The 25,983-nt window shown below is 44.3% G+C and overlaps 1 protein-coding gene and 1 long non-coding RNA gene across 24 annotated transcripts in view; one reads left to right on the forward strand and one right to left on the reverse strand.

Moving 5' to 3' along the window:
* The window catches only part of LOC118369681 (calcium/calmodulin-dependent protein kinase type II subunit gamma), a 112,719-nt gene that overhangs the window by 4,886 nt on the left and 81,850 nt on the right, over positions 1–25,983 (reverse strand). The window contains exons 13-21 of one of the 23 annotated variants that reach the window (XM_052498539.1): positions 25,303–25,362; positions 20,963–21,006; positions 19,862–19,894; positions 11,674–11,718; positions 10,736–10,790; positions 5,549–5,647; positions 3,302–3,436; positions 1,097–1,172; positions 856–950 (exon numbers count right to left, since the gene is read on the reverse strand). In XM_052498539.1, the coding sequence (XP_052354499.1) occupies positions 856–950; positions 1,097–1,172; positions 3,302–3,436; positions 5,549–5,647; positions 10,736–10,790; positions 11,674–11,718; positions 19,862–19,894; positions 20,963–21,006; positions 25,303–25,362 (642 nt within the window). Of the gene's footprint in view, positions 1–855; positions 951–1,096; positions 1,173–3,301; positions 3,437–5,548; positions 5,648–10,735; positions 10,791–11,673; positions 11,719–15,088; positions 15,173–19,861; positions 19,895–20,962; positions 21,007–25,302; positions 25,363–25,983 lie in introns of all 23 variants that reach the window. The other 22 variants (XM_052498537.1, XM_052498536.1, XM_052498538.1 and 19 more) reach the window with 22 other exon arrangements.
* Positions 10,980–11,667, forward strand: LOC127916506 (uncharacterized). Its single transcript, XR_008095084.1, has 3 exons — positions 10,980–11,431; positions 11,462–11,491; positions 11,522–11,667. It is a non-coding gene; the product is annotated as an uncharacterized LOC127916506 (long non-coding RNA).

The raw sequence follows: 25,983 nt of genomic DNA on the forward strand, positions 1-25,983 counted from the left end.
AGTCATCAACTTACATGAGTTGGTGTTTAAATGGACTTCATCCTTGATTAAATTCAAATAGAGAAAGACCTACCAGACCTTTAGTGTAAAATAGTGTGCTCAGTGACTTGGTAAAGACATTTTAAAAAATACCACAATGAACACATTAACAGGGTAGTTCCACGAATAGTGTCTTTTAAGTCTCATATTGTTCACATTTTTATGAAACACTCAATTCAACACTCAAACCATGTAAAAATTCCAATAGCAGTGTGTTTTCATTCAAATAAGATTTGCTTTCTCTTAGTCCAAATCTAGGAAGATTTTTAACCCACTTAATGCCACGATTTTGTAAAGCCCTAATCATTAGAGATTAATTTACATTTGGCCCTCAGGTGTAAGGTCAACCTTGTAACAAACTGAACTCTCGTTTTAATATGGTAAAACTATCCATTTAATATATTTGGTTTTTTACAGTTGATCTGGTTCTACTCTTTTTGGCCATTTTCTGGTCTTTGTATTGGAAAACTGAGCACGTAGATCATACCACGCCAACTGTGTTACCCATCGATGGATAGATAGGCTAGACATTTTTTAACAAGTAAAAATCCCCCCTCCGTGCTGCACACAACAAGCTTACATTCCCCATCACAAGGGGAGATTAGCCTGATTGAAGGTAACATCTATAACCCTGTCACTTTAGTGGGCACTTTTGTAGTCTTTTTCTTACCTCTTGAGATGGTAAGACATGTTTTATGAAGTTGAACATGTACTCTTTATTATGACAAAAAGTCATTTTTGACCAAATTACACTTCCCAAAAGGCACCATTTGTGGAATGACCATGTCTAGTTCCCTGTTGATAAGAAATGCTTACAGTTCTCAAAGTAGAACTTGTGGAAGTCCATGCCCTCCACCAGGTTTCCCAAAGCCTCAGGTTCAAACGAGGTTAGTCCGGGGTCACAGATTCTCCTGGAGGGGAAATCAGACACATCATCAACATCTTAGGTACCACATGAACAGGGCCTACTCCAGTAACGACCAGGGACATCAGCAGGGTTAGGGTTATTCAGTTCTAAACCAGGAGGCACACACACAATCTATGTATGTAAACTCACGTGTAAGCCTCGAAGTCTCCGTTGTTGATGGCCTCAATCAGCTGCTCAGTAATCTTGATGATCTCCTGTTTGCGAGCTGAAATCCGGTGAACGATAGATAGAAAGAAAGATGGCCAGATGGAATTAGAGAGACCCTAAAAGTACTCCGGTCAGAAATACTTGAAGATCAGCATGCAGAACCCCTCACACCCATGCTTCACCTAGCTCACTAGCCCCTTCCTGTATGGCACTGATTGCAGAGACTGCACTCACAATGCCATCAAAGCCTATTGTTGTTTGGTTGTACAAAGACACAGCAGCACTACTGGGGACCACCAATCTCATAAAAACGACTAACAGGCCGCAACTCAGCTGCAGTCCAGCTCCCTCCCTTTCCATTCGAATACTCTGCCCTACCCAAAGCACCTGGCAATGTTTGAGTTTTTGAACAGTTTCACTTCCCTAAATCTCAAGTGCATGGAAACAGTTTCTAATTCTCCTAGGTAACTTCAGATGTGTTGATATTTTTGTTCTATAATTCCTGGTCTAAACCTCAACTATGTCTACAACTCCATCCTCAACACTCATCAGACAAGTGACACACAAACCAACTGGGCTCACTGAAATGTCATCTGGGAGGGTGACACACAGATAGGCTGTCTGGCGTAGTGGGCTACCAGCAGAGTCGAGAAATTCCACACAGCACACAATCCAGCTTATATATATACACATATACACAGTACCAGTCAAAAGTTTGGACACACATACTCATATCTGAGATTCTTCAAAGTAGCCACCCTTTGCCTTGATGACAGCGTTGCACACTCTTGGCATTCTCTCAACCAGCTTCATGAGGAATGCTTTTCCAACAGTCTTGAAGGAGTTCCCACATATGCTGAGCACTTGTTGGCTGCTTTTCCTTGACACTGCGGTCCAACTCATCCCAAATCATCTCCATTGGGTTGAGGTCAGATGATTGTGGAGGCCATGTCATCTGATGCAGCACTCCATAACTCTCCTTCTTGGTCAAATAGCCCTTACACAGCCTGGAGGTGATTGTCATTGTCCTGTTGAAAAACAAATGATAGTCCCACTAAGCGCAAACCAGATGGGATGGCGTATTGTGGCAGAATGCCCTGGTAGCCATGCTGGTTAAGTGTGCCTTGAATTCTAAATAAATCACTGACAGTCACCAGCAAAGCACCATCACACCTCCTCCTCCATGCTTCACGGTGGGAACTACACATGCGGAGATCATCCATTCACCTACTCTGTGTCTCACAAAGACACGGCGGTTGGAACCAAAAATCTCAAATTTGGACTCATCAGACCAAAGGACAGATTTTCACCGGTCTAATGTCCATTGCTCGTGTTTCCTGGCCCAAGCAAGTCTCTTCTTCTTATTAGTGTCCTTTAGTAATGGCTTCTTTGCAGCAATTCAACCATGAATGCCTGATTCACGCAGTCTCCTCTGAACAGTTGATGTTGAGATGTCTGTTACTTGAACTAATTTATTTGGGCTGCATTCTGAGGTGCAGTTAACTCTAATGAACTTATCCTCTGCAGCAGAGGTAACTCTGGGTCTTCCTTTCCTGTGGTGGTCCTCATGGGAACCAGTTTCATCATAGCGCTTGATAGTTTTTGTGACTACATTGACATTTTTCTGATTGACTGACCTTCATGTTTTAAAGTAATGATGGACTGTCGTTTCTCTTTGCTGATTTGAGCTGTTCTTGCCATAATATGGTCTTGGTCTTTTACCAAATAAGGCTATCTTCTGTATACAACTCCTACCTCAAATGGTTCAAATTAACTGCCTTGTTAAAATGTACTTTTAACAAGGCACACCTGTTAATTGAAATGCATTCCAGGTGAGTACTATCAACCTCATGAAGCTGGTTGAGAGAATGCCAAAGATGTCATCAAAGCAAAGGGTGGCTACTTTGAAGAATATCAAATATAAAATATATTCTGATTGATTATATATTCTGAACACTTTTTTGGTTACTACATGATTCCATATGTGTTATTTCATAGTTGTAATATCTTCACTATTATTCTACAATGCATAAAATAGTAAAAAATTAAGAAAAACCCTGGAATGGTACCATATATATATAAAATCTGCGAGCACACCTCTGTTCATATTCCCACAGGAATTATGAACTGGCAAAAAGCAACTCAAGCCTGGCTTTACAGAAGCTGCCCCAGGGCTGTCTAACTTACTCAGCTGCACGTTGCTGCCCCCTGGGGCCACGGAGGGTGGCGCAGGCAGAGCTTGCTCTAAGTCAGGACAGGAGCTATGACCTGAACTTTTCCAATTAGCAAAAGTGTGCTTAGCATCATCATGCAGTGGGGCAGCTGGAAGACAACATGACAACAGCAACAAAATGGCAACCATTTAAGCGATCAAATCAGACAAAAAAAAACACAAAAAAACTGATAGGACAAGAAGACCCGTTTTCTCAAACTGGAATAATGTGCACACAAATGGCAGTTGTTACATAGTCTGTATAAGTTAACATATAACTTCACACAGGTCTGAGAGGAGCACAATGCCCATATGCAATTGAGTTATATAAAGGATATGTTACATAGAAACCAAACTTAGAAAGACATCCACACACTAATAACTTAGATATACCAATGGGCATAGCGTCACACAGACAGCAGAAGATGAAGACACTGTGGCCTCGTGGCCAGCAGGGGGCAGCAGTCAAGCACTAAACCCAGTTACAGGCCACCACCGAGGAGGATACTGCCTGAGTGAGGAAGTAGGAGAGTACAGACAGACAGAGACACCTCAGGGACAGGGGTGGCTGTTTAGTGAGCAGATGACAGAGCAGGCCAGTCTAGGGGTGGATCTCAATTGATCTCAAAAGTCTACAATGCCTTCATCTCTTCAGAGACCTGATGAGAGATTTGCTGCTGTCTGACCAGCAGCAAAAGGAGAGAATGCCTTTAGGCTTATTGAAATCCAGCCTGTGTCTAGTCCAGCTTGTTGTCTGTCTACGGTCTGCTCAGCTGTCAGGCTGGGTGTCTGTGTCAGGGCCATGGGAAGAGATAAATCAATTAAAAGGCCAGTGAGCCTCAAGGTCAGCATTATTTATTCTCTCTGTCAGAGAAAGGAGGGGAAGAGAAAGGGACGAAGGCGTAATGTGGGGAGAGGAACGGAGAGAGATGCAGAAGCTACATGTAGGACACTGGGTCCCAGATTCAGGTTTTCACTTCAGTGAGTAGGGAAAGCCAACAGTGAACGCATGTCTGTGCAAAACAGTGTATATACACAGCAAGTGAGCACAGCATGGTAACTTTTTTTGTCCTAGCAATGCGGATACGAGACATGCTTTTGGCAAGGTCTGAGAGGGACTGGAACAGGCTGAGTGATAGATGGGACAGCTGAGTATCGTCAGTCTGATGAGCTGACACAGAGCTAAGCAGGAGAGATGTGAGACACATATTTTAAAATGTCACACACTGAGACGCAGGAGTCGCACTCACTCCCATCACTCAGCAGCAATCTGGAAACTTTTAATGGTGAAATATTTTTGGTATTACATTTTTTGGATCCCTAAATCACTGTCCGTGTCAGAATACCTGTATTTGCGTTCTAAATAGTAGGAATTTTGGATGTGCGAAAAAAGACAGTTTTGTAGTATGTGAATTTTAAAAAAATTAAATATGCTTTAAATGCCAGGATTTCACACATATTTCCAAATGGCCAGAATCTACGCAATTGTGCATTAGATTATTCATTCATTAGGATGAGCCTAGTATGCTGACATTTGTTGCATTTGTTTTTACTAAAACAGTATGTTCTAAATAGTATGTACTATTAGTACACAGGATGCAGTTTAAATTGGTAGTAGGCAAGCCAGATTTCGAACTCGGCCATTGGCTAATGACTGTCCAAACTAATATTGTCTTAGTATGCATTTGTCTGAAATACTTTGATAAAAATGATTAGTGATTGTAATCATTTGTTAATTTTTTTGGGGGTGGGCAAGTGATATTCATGTGCACAAACAAACAGAAGATCCTGCAGCTGATATAACTCTACTGAAGATAGTGAGGGGGACCTGGTACAGTGTTGTCCCATTCGAGACAGTCTTCCGCTGGATACAATCCGTATTGCCGAAGTTCTAGCACTGTAGTGTGCTTGAAATGTAAAGGCTATTTCTGATTGAGCCGACATGCCCCAGGACTACCGTGAATGCAGTCTCCGCTAAAGTGGGAACATTGCCTTTAAATGTCAATCGGGCTACAACACGGAACTACAGCACTACGGATTGAATCTAGACCCTAATATTAATGGAGGAACAGTATTATGGGGACAGTCTTAGGGGGATAGTATTATGGGGACAGACAGCTTCAGGGGAACAATATTATGGGGACAATATAAATGAGGTCATATGGGGAAAGGACACAAAGGTCAGAGTTGAGAGGAGAGGAGTGGTACTGCTGCTGACTTACAGGCGGGTGGGCAGTGAGGGGGCTGAGCCTGGGTCTGTTCCTCACTGGCACTGCACTGGCTGACCATTGCACTGTCCACGCTAGACCCGCACGCAGACACTGCCCCCACCGCAACACACACACGCCGGAGAGAGACAGGAGGATCAGACACAGTTCTGTACACTCTACTATTTTACCAAGAGAAAACAGTACACCCCCAACCTGACCATACACTAGCAAAACCCGCCACACGTTATATATCCCACCACCTCCGCACACAGAGACACACAGGGAGGGGTGTGTGAGTCTCCATCACAACTAGCCAGAGAAACATACACGCACCTCACAAATCAGAAGACACCACAGTGTTACATGTTCAATATCTGACACAACGTAAACCCCCTATTTTACATTCCAGCTGTGCCGATCTCCTCGGAGGAGAGTGTGTATAGCCACTTGGCCAGCACTCCGTATCTATGTCCCAATCGCAGCTCTTCACAGCACTCTTTTTGAGACGGCATCGTTGCTGAGAGCCACAGAGACGCATACTGTCATACAGCTCCACTGTGGAGGAGACAAGAGGGTTCCAATCTGTCACTCCAACTTTCTGCCAATGCTTCTCTTTTCTCTCCTACAACATACTGTAAACTGCAGTGCCTTCAGAATGTATTCACACCCCTTAACTTTTTCCACATTTTGTTGCGTTACAAAGTGGGATGTAGTAAAGTAAGGATTTAATTGTCATCTTTTTGTCAATGATCTACATAAAATACTCTGTAGTGTCAAAGAAGAATAAAAATTCTAACATTGGTAAAGAAAACAACAACAAAAAAAACTCCCAGAAGTAATCAAAGCACTCTCATGTAGTGGGAAAATGAAAAGGCCTTTAGTGTATTACGGCTTATGCGTGGCGAGAATTTAAAAAAACACAATGCAACATCACAAAATAAATGCAATATCATAAAAGTAAAAACCTGTGTACAACATGAGCTCGTTACCAAATGTTCGTAAGAATGGAGAACAAAAATATAAATAAACCCCAAACCAACTTACTTTGGGACCCCCCGGAACCAAGAGGCAGCCACGGTTAAGGAACATCATGAAACCTAATTGGAGCATCATTGAAAGTGATCCTACTCTGTGTGATGTGTTCACTGAACTCTCAGCATTCTCTTACAGGATAAGTTGGTGCGCAGCGACCTCATCCTAGTAACTAAGCCAAGTTAGCTCCCCAAGTCCACAGGCAACTTCCCATGTGGTAAGTGCAATCACTGCCATCACACTGTAAAAACAAATATGTTCGGGGACCCTTGTGGACTAGAACCTATAAAGTGCAATCGTTTGTCAACAGCAAAATGACCTATGTGGTGTACAGACTGGAGTGGCCATGTGGGCGCTTTTACATAGGATGTACTAAGAGAAGGCTCAAGGACAGGGTGTCTGAATATGCATATGCTATAAGGACTGCTAACAACAAATATCATATGGCTAAACATTACAGACAGGTTGGACATGGCAGCCCAAACTCTCTGAAAGCCATGGCCATTGAAGTGGTCCCCAGGGGGGGGGGGACACACCTTCAACACAAAATGTTCTGGATCTTTAAACTAAGGGTCACTGTATTGCCAGGTCTAAATGAGGAAATTGATTATTCACCCTTCCTGTAAGAGATATATGGTTTACAAAATGTTTACTGTGGGAGAAAAACATTTGTTCTCCATTCTTAAATTTGGTAACATGAGCTCATGTGTACACAGTTTGTTTTTTCCTTTTATGATATTGCACTTATTTTGTTGTGTTTCATTTCCATTATTCCATGTTTATTTTGTGTATCTTTGTATCTTAAATGTGTTTCCTTCCTCAAGCTTTTGGTATGGTAATGATTTGAATCACTTCCTGTGAGAGCTGGGATATACACCCGTTTGTTCACCACTATTCTTTGTCACCCTGATAAAGTGTTGTAGCCGCAACACGTCTGTGTCTTGTTATTCTCGCCAGGCATAAGCCATAAAACATTAAAGGCTTTTAAATGTTTCCACTACATGAGTGTGCTTTGATTACTTCTGGAAGTTAGTTTGCACAAAGTCTGTTCCGGCATAGTTTACTATCCAGCATCAACTTCTTTGTACACTATAGTATTTTATCCCATGATCTAAGAGCACCTCATGGATTAACTATACTGAACAAAAATATAAACACAACATCTAACAATTTCAAAGATTTTACTGAGTTACAGTTAATTTAAGGAAATCAGTCAATTGAAATAAATTCATTAGGCCCTAATGTATGGATTTCACATGACTGGGCAGGGGCGCACAGAAATTAACATTAAATGCAGTCAGCATTCCAATTCCACACTCCCTGTGGCATTGTGTTCGGTGACAAAACTACACATTTTAGACTAGCCTTTTATTGTCCCCAGCACAAGGTGCACCTGTATAATGATCATGCCGTATAATCAGCTTCTTGATATGCCACACCTGTCAGGTGGATGGATTATCTTGGCAAAGGTTAAATGCTCACTAACAGGGATGTAAACATATTTCTGCACAACATTTCAGTGAAATAGGCTTTTTGTGCATATGGACAATTTCTGGGATGTTTTATTTCACCTCATGAAACATGGGACCAACACCTTACATGTTGCGTTTTTTAATATTTTTGTTCAGTATATAAACCAAAGAAGCGCTCCTTTCCTATGTTAAAATCACCTTTGGCAGCAATTAAAGCTACAGTCTTTCTGAGTAAATCCCTAAGAGATTTTCACACCTGAATTTTGCAACACTTGCCCATTATTCTTTTCAAATTTCTTCATGCTCGGTCAAATTGGTTGTTGATAATTGCCAAACAACCATTTTCAGGTCTTGCCATACATTTCCAAGCAGATTTCAGTCAAAATTCTAGCTTGGCCACTCAAGGACATTCACTGTCCTCTTGGAAAGCAACTCCAGTGTAGATTTGGCCTTGTGTTGTAGGTTATTGTCCTGCTAAAAGGTGAATTCATCTCCCAGTGTCTGGTGAAAAGCAGACTGAACCAGGTTTTCCTCTAGGATTTTGCCTGAGCTTAACTCCATTTCTTTTATTTTTTATCCTGAAAAACTTCCCAGTCCTTAATGATTACAAGCATACCCGTAACATGACGCAGCCACCACTACATGTTGTATTGGATTTGCCTCAGATATAACACTTTTGTATTCAGGACAAAAAGTGAATTGCTTTGCCACATTTTTTGCAGTATTACTTTAGTGCCTTGTTGCAACCAGGATGAATGTTTTGGAATATTTTATTCAGCACACGCTTCCATCTTTTCACGCTGTCAATTAGGTTAGTTTTCTCCTATGACAGCCATTAAACTCTAACTGTTTTAAAGTCACCATTGGCCTCATTGGCCTGAGCGGTGTCCTTAATCTCCAGCAACTGAGTTAGGAAGGACGCCTGTATCTTTGTAGTGACTGGGTGTATTGATACACCATCCAAAATGTAATTAATAACTTCACCATGATCAAAGGATCTTCAATGGCAATTTTTTTTTTACCCATCTACCAATTGGTGCCCTTCTTGGCAAGGAATTGGAAAATCTCCCTGGTCTTTGTTGTTGAATCTGTTTTTGAAATCCACTGCTCGACTGAGGGACCTTGGGATAATTCTATGTGTGGGGTACAGAGATGAGGTAGTCATTAAAAAATCATGTTAAACTATTATTGCACACAGTGAGTTCATGCAACTTATTCTGTGACTTGTTAAGCAAACGTCTACTCATTAACTCATTTAGGCTTGCCATAACAAAGGGGTTGAATACTTTTCAGACATTTCAGCTTTTCATTTTTTGTTAATTTGTAAAAACTTCAAAAAACATCATTTGACATTGACATTGTTGGGTATTGTGTATAGGTCAGTGACCAAAAATCTAAATGGAATCAGATTTAAATTGAGGCTGTAACACAACAAAATGTGGAAAAAGTTGCGGTGTGTGAATACTTTCTGAATGCTCTGTAGGTCTCTGGAAATACTGTACGACGTTTGACTTTCATCGATTCCGGTGTCTATGTGCGCACGTCTATATCTGTGTCTCTGTGTTTAAGACCTGAAAGAGGCCTCTGTGTTGGCACATTTTGTCACCCTCTCTCAGAATGTGGGGCCTTTTCGCTCGTCGGCAGGATGACGTCAGTGCCAGAGAGCCTGTCGGTCCTGGAGTCTGTTGCTATATCTCCTGACGACTTGAAACGAGGGTGCCCTTGTAAAAGCCTGCAGCGCAGCCCCTCGCCCACCACTTGTTAACACTGTTTAAGCAACCAGTTAAAATAGGACGAAGTTGTTATGTAAACACAGCAGTTTGGACGAGCAGTAAAAAGGCCACGTTTTCACACCTGTAAACCCATCACACACACACACACACACACACACACACACACACACACACACACACACACACACACACACACACACACACACACACACACAGGTTTTAGAGTGGTGGAGTCCCAACTCTTTAAGCCCAGGGGAGCTGTGAGACCAAGAATAGGGAAACTAGGGACTATCTAAAGACATATAAGGCCTTCATGTGCTAGTTTAGTAATTTGTTCAGACAAAGCATAGTCTACGTCCACGGCTAGACCACCCAGTATTCAGCTCCGTCTCTCACAGTCTGAAAAGCTAAGACTACTGTGCTATTTTTCATTCTCAGCAAGACATTTCCTTTCACTCTGTAGGAATACTAACTTCTTTGACTTCTCCACAGCAGCTGTAAAGGCTAAAGGAAAGGCTTTTCTCCAATATGGCAGTGCTTCCTCATTCCCTCTCTAGCCATATAATGTATACTCATTTACAAACACCTTCCATCTGTGTTTACCTCTCCTATAGGGTACATTTCCCAGATGCTCACAGGCCCAGACACCAGCCTGAAAGTTAACTCAGGCCATCAAAGGCTTCCCAGGCCTTGATCATAATTGATTCTCTTTCTAAAGAAATGAAGGAGAAGGATTGACAACACAGGAGCACGTGAATGATCATTTATGTATCCCCATTTCTCAGATAACTATGGCTTCTTCAATCACGTGTATAATATATACTACCTCAAGAGGATCCACTGGCCAAGATCTGAGGCCCATCTTGAACTCTAGCCCTGTCTTTCTGACCAACACTTTTGCAGACAGATATATAGATAGAAGACGTGCGAAAACATGCAGAGTAGGTGAACGTTGGGCATACCTTTCCTACCTTTCACATCCTCCTCTTCTGTGATGTTACAGCTCTCTGTAGAGCCCTGTAGGGGAGACGAGTGATGGACAGAAACATGGACGACAGGGAGGAGGAGGAGAGACAGAGATATAACAGGAGGAAACAGAGTTAGTCTGTGTGCTGAGGGATGACTTGGATGGGGCCTTTCCCAGGTGGACGGACGCTCCGCTCGGAGGAACACAAACCCTGCACAAACCAGCCAGGCAGACAGGAGGGTGAGCGCATGAGGACCCACACCAAACACAGCCTTTTGGTGAGGTGGTGTACAAACTGTGTGTTAAGGGTGGTGTACAAACTGTGTGTTAAGGGTCACTTTTTCGGTGTGTATGTGACTTTTTTGGTGGCTGAGCCAGTGTGGTTTGGGCGAGGGAGGGACTGTTGCAGCAGTTGCGGCTTGTGTGTTTTGAGGGTTAGTGCGACTAAGTTAGTGTGACTGTCAGTAGACGTGGAGTGGTTAAGCGTTCATGGCGTCAGCGTCGCTCTAAGGTATCTTAGTAGAGCTCCAGCCACTCTAAGGTATCTTAGTAGAGCTCCAGCCACTCTAAGGTATCTTAGTAGAGCTCCAGCCACTCTAAGGTATCTTAGTAGAGCTCCAGCCACTCTAAGGTATCTTAGTAGAGCTCCAGCCACTCTAAGGTATCTTAGTAGAGCTCCAGCCACTCTAAGGTATCTTAGTAGAGATCCAGCCACTCTAAGGTATCTTAGTAGAGCTCCAGCCACTCTAAGGTATCTTAGTAGAGATCCAGCCACTCTAAGGTATCTTAGTAGAGCTCCAGCCACTCTAAGGTATCTTAGTAGAGCTCCAGCCACTCTGAGGTACCTTAGTAACCACGCTAAGGTATTTTAGCATTAGTATTAGTATTAGCCTATAGCGGCTATGGGATTAGAGAGGTGCAGTAGTGGCTTACCTTGGTGCCGTCAGCTGGGTTGTGCACGACAGTGGTCTGTGGTTCCTAGGGGAAGCAGGAGAGAGTTTAACATGCGGCGACCACCAGGGAAGGCCCAGGGCGTGTGGGATACACACAGTCCACACGCCCGATGCATGTAAACACACACACACAGCGCCAAGCACACACGCCACAGCACAGAGGCAGCAGAGGGGCTCCGTCATGGGGGGCAACGAGACAGGATGGGGTTTTGAGAAGTAGACCATACTACAAACTACCCCATTTCACTAGAGGAAGGAGCTATGGACTATGTCACTTATCATTGGCGCTATCAGACCGTAGAAGGGGGTCTCTACAACGTAAAGAAACAGAGGGGACACACACACAGACAGAAAAGGCTACAAAGTCTGAATTGAGGATGAGGGGATTGACTGGCTAGGAGATTGGATCAGCAGCCCCCCCTCCTCCAACCTAGACCATCCCGTCACAGTCAGTCACCATGGAAACACTCATCGCAAAAGCGCCTAATAGCTTACAATACTGCATCACAGACACCCCCAATGCACTCCCACATAGCACACCCCTGAACCTTCCCACAGGACACTGGACTACAGACTCAATCTCAACAAAACCACCTACACATGAAGATGCAGTCCCTCAGATAACGAGGCATTAGCTTAAAGGGATAGTGCGACATTTTGGCAATTAAGTCATGCAGAGACATACAAATGGTATCCATGAGTTAATCTCTGGGTTAGTAGAAAGAAGGGCTTAGTCTCCAAAATGTTGCACTGTCCCTTTAAATGGTACCACAGAGCCTGACATTCTGCCCTTCGGGACATTTATGCATCGTAGCTGTTCAGAACAAGCTTGGAGGCTGATATAGCATAGACAGCACTGTCTTGGGATGACTGACAGATCAACTGAGCGGTGACGCAGAGAGACAAACCATCCTTTAACACTGACCACATCCGCCAATGAATCCACAACAACAGCAAATAGCTTACCGGTAGCCCTACTGGAGAAGAGTAAGAAACTTCCCAATCATTTTGATGGAGGTGGTCCTCTGATTTGGCTCCGATAGAAAAGGGTTTCTCTTAGCCTGGGCAGGGCTCTAGAGTGATTTGGCTCTGATAGAAAAGGGTTTCTCTTAGCCTGGGCAGGGCTCTAGAGTGATTTGGCTCTGTTAGAAAAGGGTTTCTCTTAGCCTGGGCGGGGCTCTAGAGTGATTTGGCTCTGATAGAAAAGGGTTTCTCTTAGCCTGGGCAGGGCTCTAGAGTGATTTGGCTCTGATAGAAAAGGGTTTCTCTTAGCCTGGGCAGGGCTCTAGAGTGATTTGGCTCTGTTAGAAAAGGGTTTCTCTTAGCCTGGGCGGGGCTCTAGAGTGATTTGGCTCTGATAGAAAAGGGTTTCTCTTAGCCTGGGCAGGGCTCTAGAGTGATTTGGCTCTGTTAGAAAAGGGTTTCTCTTAGCCTGGGCAGGGCTCTAGAGTGATTTGGCTCTGTTAGAAAAGGGTTTCTCTTAGCCTGAGCAGGGCTCTAGAGTGATCTGGCTCTGATAGAAAAGGGTTTCTCTTAGCCTGGGCGGGGCTCTAGAGTGATTTGGCTCTGATAGAAAAGGGTTTCTCTTAGCCTGGGCGGGGCTCTAGAGTGATTTGGCTCTGTTAGAAAAGGGTTTCTCTTAGCCTGGGCGGGGCTCTAGAGTGATTTGGCTCTGTTAGAAAAGGGTTTCTCTTAGCCTGGGCAGGGCTCTAGAGTGATTTGGCTCTGATAGAAAAGGGTTTCTCTTAGCCTGGGCAGGGCTCTAGAGTGGTTTGGCTCTGTTAGAAAAGGGTTTCTCTTAGCCTGGGCAGGGCTCTAGAGTGATTTGGCTCTGTTAGAAAAGGGTTTCTCTTAGCCTGGGCAGGGCTCTAGAGTGATTTGGCTCTGATAGAAAAGGGTTTCTCTTAGCCTGGGCAGGGCTCTAGAGTGGTTTGGCTCTGTTAGAAAAGGGTTTCTCTTAGCCTGGGCAGGGCTCTAGAGTGATTTGGCTCTGTTAGAAAAGGGTTTCTCTTAGCCTGAGCAGGGCTCTAGAGTGATCTGGCTCTGATAGAAAGGGGTTTCTCTTAGCCTGGGCGGGGCTCTAGAGTGATTTGGCTCTGATAGAAAAGGGTTTCTCTTAGCCTGGGCAGGGCTCTAGAGTGGTTTGGCTCTGTTAGAAAAGGGTTTCTCTTAGCCTGGGCAGGGCTCTAGAGTGATTTGGCTCTGATAGAAAAGGGTTTCTCTTAGCCTGGGCGGGGCTCTAGAGTGATTTGGCTCTGTTAGAAAAGGGTTTCTCTTAGCCTGGGCAGGGCTCTAGAGTGCGACCATGTTACTTGTATATGCGACCTGGAATGTGAATTTAGGAACAGCAGTGCGCCTAGAAAAATGAATGATTTTAGCCTTCTCACCTCAAATATTTAGCATTGTGCTCCTAAATGTCTTTGTGTGTGCCTACATTTTTCAACTTAGGCAAACACGTGCTCATTGTTAAAAACGTCAGTGTAGGGCCCTGCTGGGTTGATGTGTCAGTGTAGAGCCCTGATTGACATTCCACAATTCTTGCCAAACACCCTGGCTAAGATTCTCTCCCTCCTACAGGTTTCAAGTCTCTCTCCGGTCACTGGAGCTCAGTAGTTTGTCTGACAGACACCACTATACATGCCTCTAGGCTTTTTCACCACAGTTCTGTGCTTCCCCTGTATATGTTCTGTTAACAGAGTAGAGGGGCAGAGACAGGACTGGAATGTCACTATAGATGAGTTGTATTATTGAAATGTTGTGTGGGTGTGCCCCGGGGGAAGGGTTCACAAGGAGATACGTGTAGATAGAGGGACTGCATATTCCATACAATTGGGATATCTCTGTTTCCTGACATTTCTGGATCCTGTTTTACCCATGGTTTTAATGAGCTTTTGAATTTCCTTGTTTTGAATTTGGTATCAAGTTAAAAAATATATATTTTGACACACCTCGGTTATTGAGCTAGCGTCCTGTAAATGTGTAGCGTATCAAATCCCCAGCATTATCACGGGACAAATACAAATACAAATTGTGGATATATTCTAAAATACCATTATCTGTGTATGTTTTGTTGTGCATTGTCATACATGTCTGTGTTTGACAAGAAAGTAGGATTGGGTATAACAGGAGCCTAGTGAGAGAGGGTCACAGGCACAAACCAGTTGTTCGGTTTAAAAACCATCAAAACCATCGTCAACATCACACTTTTTTTTCAAAATGGAGGTGAAGAGGAGAGGGTGGAAGGAACGGAGGGAGAAAGAAAAGGGAGAGTCAATAAAGAGGGGATGAGACAAACAGATGGCAAAAAGCAAGAACTGAACACAAACTTAGGGACTAATCCAACGGAACAGGGGGAGTAAAGCAACAATGAGAGAAAGCAAGTATAGATGAGATACCATTGGTGCTGAAGATGATATGCTGCTGTCTTTGGTGCTGCTGGTACTGCTCACTACACTGTTTTTACTGTTGTTTGTCTGCGGCTGGGGCAAAAAAAACAACAACACAAAATGACTTCTACAGAGTATACTGTATGTATATATGTAGGCAGACCCATGGGACTGTTCAGCCCCAGTCTACGAGGCTGAGGTGCAGGTCGGTGAGTGTGTGTCATGGAAGAGATATCTTCTTCAGGCTACAGTAAACAATGTTGTCTGCAGAGACTTACGCCTGCAGTGTGCCTGCCAATGTGTCCGGGTGGTGTTTTTCCAGGGACAATTGTTGTCTGTACAGTATGCACTACGCACTTGCTTTAATTCAGCAGCAGTGTTTTCCCTTTGATACATAAAATGACTGCCTCTTTTGAAAGTCAAAAGGAATTTGTAGGTGCAGAAAGACGCGCTCTGAAGACATTGACACTTCTGTGCGAGCAAATTAACATTCTTGACACGCTAAATTAATTTAGCGATTTTCTTTCATTTCGGAAATGCCTGTGTGGAGGTCTCCAATTGGGTGTTTGAAGTGGTTTTGAGTCTGTGTCTACCTCTTGAGTGTGATTTCTCTTGTTGCATTACAGTCTACAATCTTTGCAGATATTGCACACGGTAGTAACATTTCTAAATACACAGGAATATCGAACACATTGTAAAAATCTCTTAACGACTTTGAGAGTAGAAGCAGACAGGACCCAGCACTTCAATCTCAACATTGATTGGTACCTGCTAGGGTAAAGAAACCACTGTCCCCGGGGACAGCATGGAACACAGTCTGCACCACCTTGTGGAATCAGATCAGAACAAGCACTTAACATCTATGGACCACAAAGAGTCAACCCAGACAGCCAATATCAGATGGCTACAGAATCTGGTTAAGGAATGAAGAATAAGTGACTAGCGGCGCCTAGTTGTCTGAGTCTGCGCATGCAGTGAAAGGCCTTGATGAGAAGGTTGTTGATTCTCCCAAAAGGTTTAGGCATGTATGTATCTGGACGATTTCCTGAGTAAGACAATGAAAAGTAAGTTGCATGGAGAAGAAAGCCTCTCGCCAACAACCCCACAGCCTGACTGTTGTGTCAATAAAGAGCACTAGGCCCTAGAATATCTTCAAGGCAAATAAGAATGCAACTAAAATCGCAACTGTCCCTTTAACAGAGAGTCTTTACAGATGAATTCATGAGAGGTGTTGAAAAGTAGGATCTGTCAATAAAAGGTTAAGAGCAATATGCTGTTGAGGTTTCAGCTGGTACCGGAGTACTTTACTGGTGATAAAATGTCCCAGACAGAGTAGCCTTCTGACACCGTCTCTGACGTGCTCACACCGATACTGAACAAGGCCCAGCTCAATGCTCACCTTCCCCAGAAACTGAACCTACAGTACACGCGTCAGACATTAGTCCGGTGCTGCCACTCCTCTCCTTCTCTTATAACAGAAACTACCGGCTAAATAATCACAACTACCCATGAAAGGGGATGAGATGGTTGTGATGGTGGGCACATTTGATTGTAGTATTATTGTTCTAAGCAATATGGACATTCTTATGGTTTTAATGGACCCACAATAGGTTTGAAGAGAGCATGTTAAACACTCATTCCATCCCAAGAGTAATACAAGCAAAGCTTCCGTGTCTAGTTGAGCCGTTCCAACTCTGGGGTAGAGAACCTGACTCTGATAAGACTATAATACTGTGTAGCCTACTGTATATTTCTAACATCGGAATCTTTACATCAAAGAGAACACGAGCTGTCGTCGTTAAGACGGCGTCATCTCTTAGAGCTAGAATCCTTAATTGCTACATCCATTTTTTTAACTTAGAAATTAATGATGTTTACCCATTGATTCTTGAAGAATATAACTTATATGCATCATTTTACAATTAGACTGAAAAACTCATTTAAACCACAAATGACAGCTACTCTACATAGCAGATCTTTTCATAGAGTGTGTATGGTGTTGTGGGGAGTGTGCAGTGGTGGTAAGCATGGGGCTTGAGATAGTGCTGGGGTGGGTGAGGTGGTGCAGGATGGCCAGAGAAGAGGGGTCCAGGCTGTGGGATGAATCCTTACAGTGGGCCCCAATGAGGCTCTATGGCTACGTCTACACAGGCAGCCCAATTCTGTTATTTTTTCCACTCACTGGTATTCTGCCCAATCACATCAGATCTTTTCACATAAGATATTTTTCAGTGCTGATCTGATTGGTCAAAAGACCAATTAGTAAAACATGATCAAAATTTGGCTGCCTGTGTACATGCAGCCAATGTGAGGTACACTACATGGCCAAAAGTATGTGGACACCTGCTCGTCGAACATCTCATTTCAAAATCATGGGCGTTAATATGGAGTTGGTCCCCCCCTTTGTTGCAATAACAGCCTCCACTCTTCTGGAAAGGCTTTCCACTAGATGTTGGAACATTGCTGCGGGGACTTGCTTAGATTCAGCCACAAGAGCATTAGTGAGGTCGGGCACTGATGTTGGGCAATTAGGACTGGCTCGCAGTCAGCGTTCCAATTAATTCCTAAGGTCTTCGATGGGGTTGAGGTCAGGGCTCTGTGCAGGCCAGTCAAGTTCTTGCACACCGATCTCAACAAACCATTTCTGTATGGACCTCGCTTTGTGCACGGGGGCATTGTCATGCTGAAACAGGAAAGGGCCTTCCCCAAACTGTTGCCACAAAATTGGAAGCACAGAATCGTCTAGAATGTCATTGTATGCTGTAGCGTTAAGATTTCCCTTCACTGGAACTAAGGGGCCTAGCCCTAACCATGAAAAACAGCCCCAGGCCATTATTCCTCCTCCACCAAACTTTACAGTTGGCACTATGCATTGGGGCAGGTAACGTTTTCTTGGCATCCGACAAACCCAGATTCGTCCGTCAGACGGCCAGATGGTGAAGCATGAATCCTCACTGCTCCAGAGTCTAACAGCGGCGGGCTTTACACCACCTCAGCCAACGTTTGGCATTGTACATTGTTGATCTTAGGCTTGTGTATGGCTGCTCGGCCATGGAAACCTATTTCATGAAGCTTCCGATGAACAGTTATTGTGCTGACATTGCTTCCCGATGCAGTTTTGAACTTGGTAGTGAGATTTGCAACTGAGGACAGACGATTTTTACGCGCTTAAGCACTTGGTGGTCCCGTTCCGTGAGCGTGTGTGGCCTACCACTTCACGGGTGAGACGTCGTTGCTCCTAGATGTTTCCACTTCACAATAACAGCACTTACTGTTGACCAGCTCTAGCAGGGCTGAAATTTGATGAACTGACTTGTTGGAAAGGTGGCATCCTATGACGGTGCCACGTTGAAAGTCACTGAGCTCTTCAGTGAGGACATTACTGCCAATGTCTGTCTATGTAGATTACAAGGCTGTGTTATCTATTTTATACACCTGTCAGCAACGGGTATGGCTGAATCCACTCATTTGAAGGGGTGTCCACATACTTCTGTATATTTAGTGTAGGTGACTGCACATGCAAGCACTCCACATCTCTTATGCCCCATCCTTACTCAATTCCGGCCTCAAGGTCTGCAGTACTGCTGGTTTCTATCATTCCCCTCTAATCACGGAGTAATTCAGACCTGGGACACCAGGTGATTGGAATCTCTGGTCAATCAGTAACACTGGTCAATCAACTGCCAGGGAGTAAATAAAGCCAGCAGTAATGCGGATTTGACTACTCCTGTCCTGTTGGTCACTACAGAGAGGCTGGGATTGGATGACCATTTCAGAGTGTTCTTTACCCTGTGACATTCTCTGTCCTGTGACATTCCCCAAAAGATGTATCGGTCACTACTGGGTTGTTGCTGCTAAATATGATTTTGTAGGCAACCAAGACAGAAAAAATAAAAGTGGGAAAAAAGAGAAAGTTTCTCTTAAAGGGGAAAAAAACATGAGGGTTCAATAAATCCTCCAAAACTTGAAAAATAAAGAAACAGAAAATATAGATATTTACAATGGCACAAATGCACCCTATTCCTGTTGCTAGGCCAAGTCTGCTGCCATGGGATACACTACCATTGCCATGGTAATCAGTGCGTCTCTGGAAAGTGGAATGGGGGGGGGGGGTCACTTGTGTGTCTCTTCTTATACAGACAAATGTTCTCTCTCCTATACAGACAAATGTTCTCTCTCCTATACAGACAAATGTTCCGTAGGTTTTTTCCTGCATCAAAAAAAAAAAACCACTGACCTCTATCTATGCTATTTACTTTCTGCTACAGTTCTTTTTTCCCGGCTCTTTGGAGGGTTGTGAAGGAGAGACCGTGGCTATGGTTTGGGGTTTGAGTTTCTGGCTTGATACTGACCTACAGCTTCTTTCTGGGCAACCCTGGAGCTGTAAGCCAATGTGAGAGATGAAGGGCCTACTCTGGGAGGGGAGACAGTAGGCTAGTGAATCCATAGACAGGTAGGCTTGGCCTGGCTGCTGGGGAGAGCATTGAGGGGAAATGCAGATGCAGGAACGGGCTGGTGTGTGTTTTTTTGCGTGTGTGCATTTGTTTGCGTGTCTGTTTGCGCATGTATGCGTGTGTTAGCCCATGTACTGTAGATACTGGTTCTGTGGAAGGGAAATGGTTATGGTGGTGGGAATGCTGGAGATGTTGGATGGAGTTGAGAGAGCCAATGGAATTCCAACAAGACAAACTGCCACAGACCCTCGAGCATCTCAACCGAGAGAGAAAGAGAGAGAGGGAACAAAAGAGAGAAGGAGATAGAGAAAGACAAAGCAGATCTCACCATCAAACAAACACTGGAGCTGGACTTCCTTTTCTGAACAGATTGCAACAGAGAGGAGGGGAAAAACAGGGCATCATAGGGAAAAATGAACCAATAAAAATAGAGGGGGAAAAAATGAAGCTGCCAGTTAGATCCCACAGAGAAAAACACATCCACAGGAGCTTGAAGAAGGACAAACGGGAAACATAGAGGGAGTTGCTTTCTACCAATAAAATAAAATGACATAGCTGTAAAGCAATATGGATCCGTTAAGTCATATTCAACAAATTCATGATCATGACCAATGATATCATGCCACAGATTACAAACACCTGCGTGTGTCCAATGGAAACCTATATATACTTGTGACCTGCAGTGTTTGACATGACACCCTGATGAAGACGGCTTGGCTCTCGGAACGTTGGTAAATAAATGATTGCGTCGGAGCTACTAGAATGTGCAGCTTTTCTTTTTAACGTTAAGGCGGGTTGTGTTGCTTTAGACCTGGTTATTGTTTGGCCTTTGTCGATCATGGCACTTCACTGCATGCACTGACTCCGTGTTGAAAACCAATGATCTTTCAGCATGCGGATCACTCGGATCACTTAGGATCAGAGGAGAGGTTTTGCTGGTGAAAAAAAATTGTCCTACTTGTCTTTCTGTGCTAGCTGTCTGCACACACAAAGATACACACTCACACACGTCCAAACTGAAAATCATAACTTTACTATCAATTACTATGGGTGTAGATTATATACCATTTACACAATCTGGACAGCTGATATGGACAGTGAAGTAATATTTATCTATAATAACCTATAATACCCCCCCTCCCCCCAGCAAGCGATATTTCAACTGCCTGTCATTTTATAAACATTACAGACACTGAGTTGTGAGACGTCTTAAGAAGTAAGACGTCTTGTGGAAGGGGAGACCAAAACGTCTCTCCATTCCCACGGCATACACTGGAAATCTGTCTCCTAATGCCAACGCACTTCTCAGGAAAATAGAGATATAGCAAGAGCAGAAGAGAGAGAGAGAGAGAGCGAGAGAGCACTCAAAAGACAGAAGAAGAGAAAAAGAGATGAGGCACAGAGCTTCCATACAGCTCAGAACCCTTACCTTCACTCCACCATCCGACTTCTTGTTGAGTAAACTTTTGCATGCTGAAACAGAAGAGGGAGAGGGACAGACATTAGGACGTGACAACTAATCTAGAACAAACCACGCCCAGCGTCAATCAACCAGGAGCCATTGTACTGTCGGAGGAAAATAGAGGACAGTGATGTCACGAGCCTCTGTGGTCACTGAGGTGAAGACCTGCTCAGTAGAAGACCTGCTCAGTTGTCATCTGACGCTTGGACATTGAAGACTGTAGGGAGCAGGGTACCTGTATGTACAGTGAGAGCAGGGTGGTACAACAGTACCGTTTCCTTTTCAGCATGCCTCACAGACATTATCACATATCACATACATGCTCTCGACGCCACACACACTGTACATACATTGCAGTACATGGCAAACGCTCACGTAGAAAAAGAAAAACAACAGTGAGTGAGACATATAAACACGCAGAGAGACACAGAGACGGAGAAAAATAGACACACAAACACATATATGTGATAACCATCAATCAGGTCTGACAGATCCTCAGTCCCTTACCTTCCATTGAAAAATGTAGGAAGGAGGGCAAGGGGAAAAAAGGGCAAGATGTTTGTTTTTTAAAGGTCAGTATCTTCATATATCGTGACAACAGGCACAAATTGGACTCGGGCTCGTTTGCAGGTGGTTCATGCGATGGTGGTCGGTGGGTATATATCAAAAGCTTGGCATGCATTATCCACAGCAAACTACAGCTCCCAGGGTGCAGCTCAGCTCCTAGAGTGCAGCCCAGCTAAAGGGGAAAAAAGGGAGACACCCTGCCTGCCAGGCATCTAAAGCCTAGACTGTACTGCGGTTGTAAGCCGTAACCAGTATATCTTCCTTCAACTGCTGCAATTAAAACAATTGAATTTCATCTATCATCCAGGTGGGAGAAACAAGACAACAAACAGCAACAGAAAGGGCCAAGGAGTCGTGTCCAAGTGTTACTCAAAGCTTCTGTGGGCGTGACCCATCACCAACCAACTCAAGCTGCCAGTGACATAGTGCTGTTCTTTCACCATAGGAAGGTTCACGACGGGAAGAAATCAAACGGAGCAAGCAACACCGAAAGAGATAAAACGAGAAAGAAATCAGAACCACCCAGGTGCATCTGGTAACCCATGCAGGCTTGCAGAGGCACAGATACATGCTGGCTGGTTGGAGGTGCCAGTCCATGCAGGCGAATGCAATGAGGCTGTGGGGTATTGGCATCAACTGGGAATTGATTAAGATCTGTAGATGTTAATTGGACTGATTTGCGGAGGGAAAGTAGGGTGTGGGTGTTTGATAGTTATTTTGTTTTTAGAGCTAAGACTGCCCAAATGTTCGTTGACAAAGATTTATTTTGTGGAAAGAAAGAGAGACATGCACACACTAGGTAGGTAGACTGGCACACATATTGTGCATGCACACACACACACAGTCCTATTGTATCAGTGCTGTGACTTATTGTGCATTAATAACCTAAGCTAAATCAGGTTAATGTTAAAGGTGTGAAATATGTCTGAATATAGACAAAATAAGGCCATTGTCACCTGACAAATGTAATTATTATGGAAAGGAGAATTCTGTCTGTTATCACACAGCCTCAGACAGCTCTAAATATAGCAGACGAACCAACATCATCATTAAGTTTGTAGACGACACGACAGTGGTAGGTCTGATCGACGACGACAATGAGACAGCCTATAGGGAGGTCAGAGACCTGGCAGTGTGGTGCCAGGACAACAACCTCTCTCTTAATGTCAGCATGACAAAGGAGCTGATCATGGACTACAGGGAAAGGACGGCCGAGCACGCCCCCATTCACATCGACGGGGCCGAAATGGAGTAAATCACTAATTGTCAAAGACTCCAGCCACCCAAGTCATAAACTGTTCTCTCTGCTACCAGACGGCAAGCATTACTGATGCACCAAGTCTGGAACCAAGATGAGCCTGAATAGATAGCTTCTACCCTCAGGCAATAAGACTGCTAAATAGCTAGTTAAACAGTTAACTAAATAGCTACCCAGACTATCTGCATAGAACCTTTTTGACTCATCACATACGCTGCTGTTATTGTTTATCTGTCCCTTTATTCCTAGTTCTATGTACATATCTGCCTCAATTACCTCGTACCCCTGCACATCGACTATGTACTGGTACCCAGTGTATATAACCAGGTTATCGTTACTCGTTGTGTATCTATTATTACGTGTTTTTACTTTTCTATTATTTCTCTATTTTCTTTCATTCTGCATTGTTAGGAAGGGCCCGTAAGTAAGCATTTCACTGTTAGTCCACACCTGTTGTTTACGAAGCATGTGACAAATACAATTTGATTTGATTTGACTCCCTACCTACGTGAGAGAGTGCGCGTGTGACAATGAGAACTATGTCTGTCATCTTCAATTCTCATTTCTTTAGAACATCACACAATGTTAATGCATTGCCAAGGGCTAAAATTTATATTTCTGACGCAGTCCTGCCTCTCCCATCTCCTCATTGGTTTATAGAAGCAGGTACCCACGTGCAATCTCCTCATTGGTTATACCCACGTGATTGAAAAGATGAACTGTGTTGCTGGTTGTCATGGTAATACTATGAAAGTGTAGATGCCAATCACCATATAAGTTCAAAGATGAAAAAGCCTGGAAGGAGGAGAGATGACTAGAAACAATTTGGTTGACTGTTTTATGTGTGGATTATTTGTCGGAGTAGAGGACCTTGTACATTTCAGGTAAAATAACAACCTAATGTTTATATCCCAGGACCAATTAGCTAGCAACAGCAAGCTAGCTAAATAGGATAAATTAGCTAGCAAGTGCAAGCTAACTAGATAAATTGCCATAAATGTTTAATGCTTTTCGACCTGTCCCCAAATTAGTGTAATTGGTTTAGAGTTTGTTTTGATATTTTAACCTGTGTGCCGTGATCGCGTTTGGTGTGAGGGGACAAAATAAATGTATGCACGATGGCACACGCGCGCAGCCGGTTTGGGTTCCGTGTAAGCCTTAGGGAGGGCCAGTCTTGGTCCAGAGTCCTGGATCACTCAGAGGGTTCTGTCCCTTCCTGGCCGGTTCCCCTCTTTCCACTGGGATTCTCTGCCTCTAACCCTATTACAGGGGCTGAGTCACTGGATTACTGGTGCTCTTTCATGCCATCCCTAGGAGGGGTGCGTCACTTGAGTGGGTTGAGTCACTGATGTGATCTTCCTGTCTGGGTTGGCGTCCCCCCTTGGGTTGTGCCGTGGCGGAGATCTTTGTGGGCTATACTCGGCCTTGTCTCAGGATGGTAAGTCGGTGGTTGAAGATATCCCTCTAGTGGTGTAGGGGCTGTGCTTTGTCAAAGTGGGTGGGGTTATATCCTTCCTGTTTGGCCCTGTCCGGGGGTATCATCGGATGGGGCCACAGTGTCTCCTGACCCCTCCTGTCTCAGCCTCCAGTATTTATGCTGCAGTAGTTTATGTGTTGGGGGGCTAGGGTCAGTTTGTTATATCTGGAGTACTTCTCCTGTCTTATCTGGTGTCCTGTGTGAATTTAAGTACTCTCTCTCTCTCTCTCTCTCTCTCTCTCTCTCTCTCTCTCTCTCTCTCTCTCTCTCTCTCTCTCACTCTCTCTCTCTCTCTCTCTCTCTCTCTCTCTCTCTCTCTCTCTCTCTCTCTCTCTCTCTCTCTCTCTCTCTCTCTCTCTTCTTCTCTCTCTCTTCTCTCTCTCTTCTCTCTCTTCTCTCTCTTCTCTCTCTTCTCTCTCTCTCTCTCTCTCTCTCTCTCTCTCTCTCAGGACCTGAGCCCGAGGACCATGCCTCAGGACTACCTGCTGTCCCCTGGCCGTGCTGCAGCTCCAGTTTCAACTGTTCTGCCTGCGGCTATGGCATCCTGACCTGTTCACCGGATGTGCTACCTGTCCCAGACCTATTATTTGACCATGCTGGTCATTTATGAACATTTGAGCATCTTGGCCATGTTCTGTTATAATCTGCACCCTGCACAGCCAGAAGAGGACTGGCCACCCCCCATAGCCTGGTTCCTCTCTAGGTTTCTTCCTAGGTTTTGGCCTTTCTCTGGAGTTTTTCCTAGCCAATGTGCTTCAACACCTGCATTGCTTGCTGTTTGGGGTTTTAGGCTGGGTTGGGTGTGTGTGTATGTGTCTGTGGGATGTCTTGTTAGGAGGATGGCCACTCTAGAGCTGTAGAGTATGTGCCAGTGCGCAGGTAAGTGAGGGGTGGGGGGGAAACCAAGGGTCAGTGACGGGCACTCCAGGCTACATGCTAACAAACCAGGGGGCAGTGTTGGCACAGTGCCAGGCTACTGCGGCTCCCCTGCCCTGACTAACATACCTTCTGAAGCAAGAGCAGCTGTGCTGGTGGTGGCCGCAGGGCTGGTGTGCTGTCGGCCCACTATTGGACAGAGAGGCATTCAGTTGGGAGGGACCAACCAGGCAGGAGGCGTGGCCTCTCTAGAGCACAGTGTCACTTACTTCTTTAAGTGCCCCCCCCGTTCACACCACTCACCCACCTTTTTCATCTCATAGATGATGTGAGGTGGGCGGGCAGATATATCCATGGTCTACAAGCTGTATATCCTACCGATACTTACCCCAGTGTGCACAATCGATGTTAACAAAAAAAACTTCAATGGCCTATCATTGATCACAAACGACTATAACAAAAGATTGCCACAAAAAAACACTGAGATCAACAAGTGACAGTTATGCAGTGTTATGAAGCAACATTGTACACACAACACTACTTTCTTACGAGCAGAGAGCTCTATGTCAAATGTCTGTCCTCCACGATAGTGCTTTATAGAGTTGCCTTCAGACGAGGCTGAGATAAGCTCTTTACGTACTGCTGGGATTTGAAATTATAGTCTGAAATGTCTCAATTAGCCAGGAAACGTGGGCCATAGAACTTAGTATCCCAGTATTCCTTGGCACGCAGGTGGGTTGTGGATGTATACAAGGACAAACATCTGCACACTACAATGCTCCTTATTATAAATGTCACTATCTTATTTAT

This window comes from Oncorhynchus keta, chromosome 36 (genome assembly GCF_023373465.1).
Source record: "Oncorhynchus keta strain PuntledgeMale-10-30-2019 chromosome 36, Oket_V2, whole genome shotgun sequence".
Taxonomy (NCBI): Eukaryota; Metazoa; Chordata; class Actinopteri; order Salmoniformes; family Salmonidae; genus Oncorhynchus; species Oncorhynchus keta.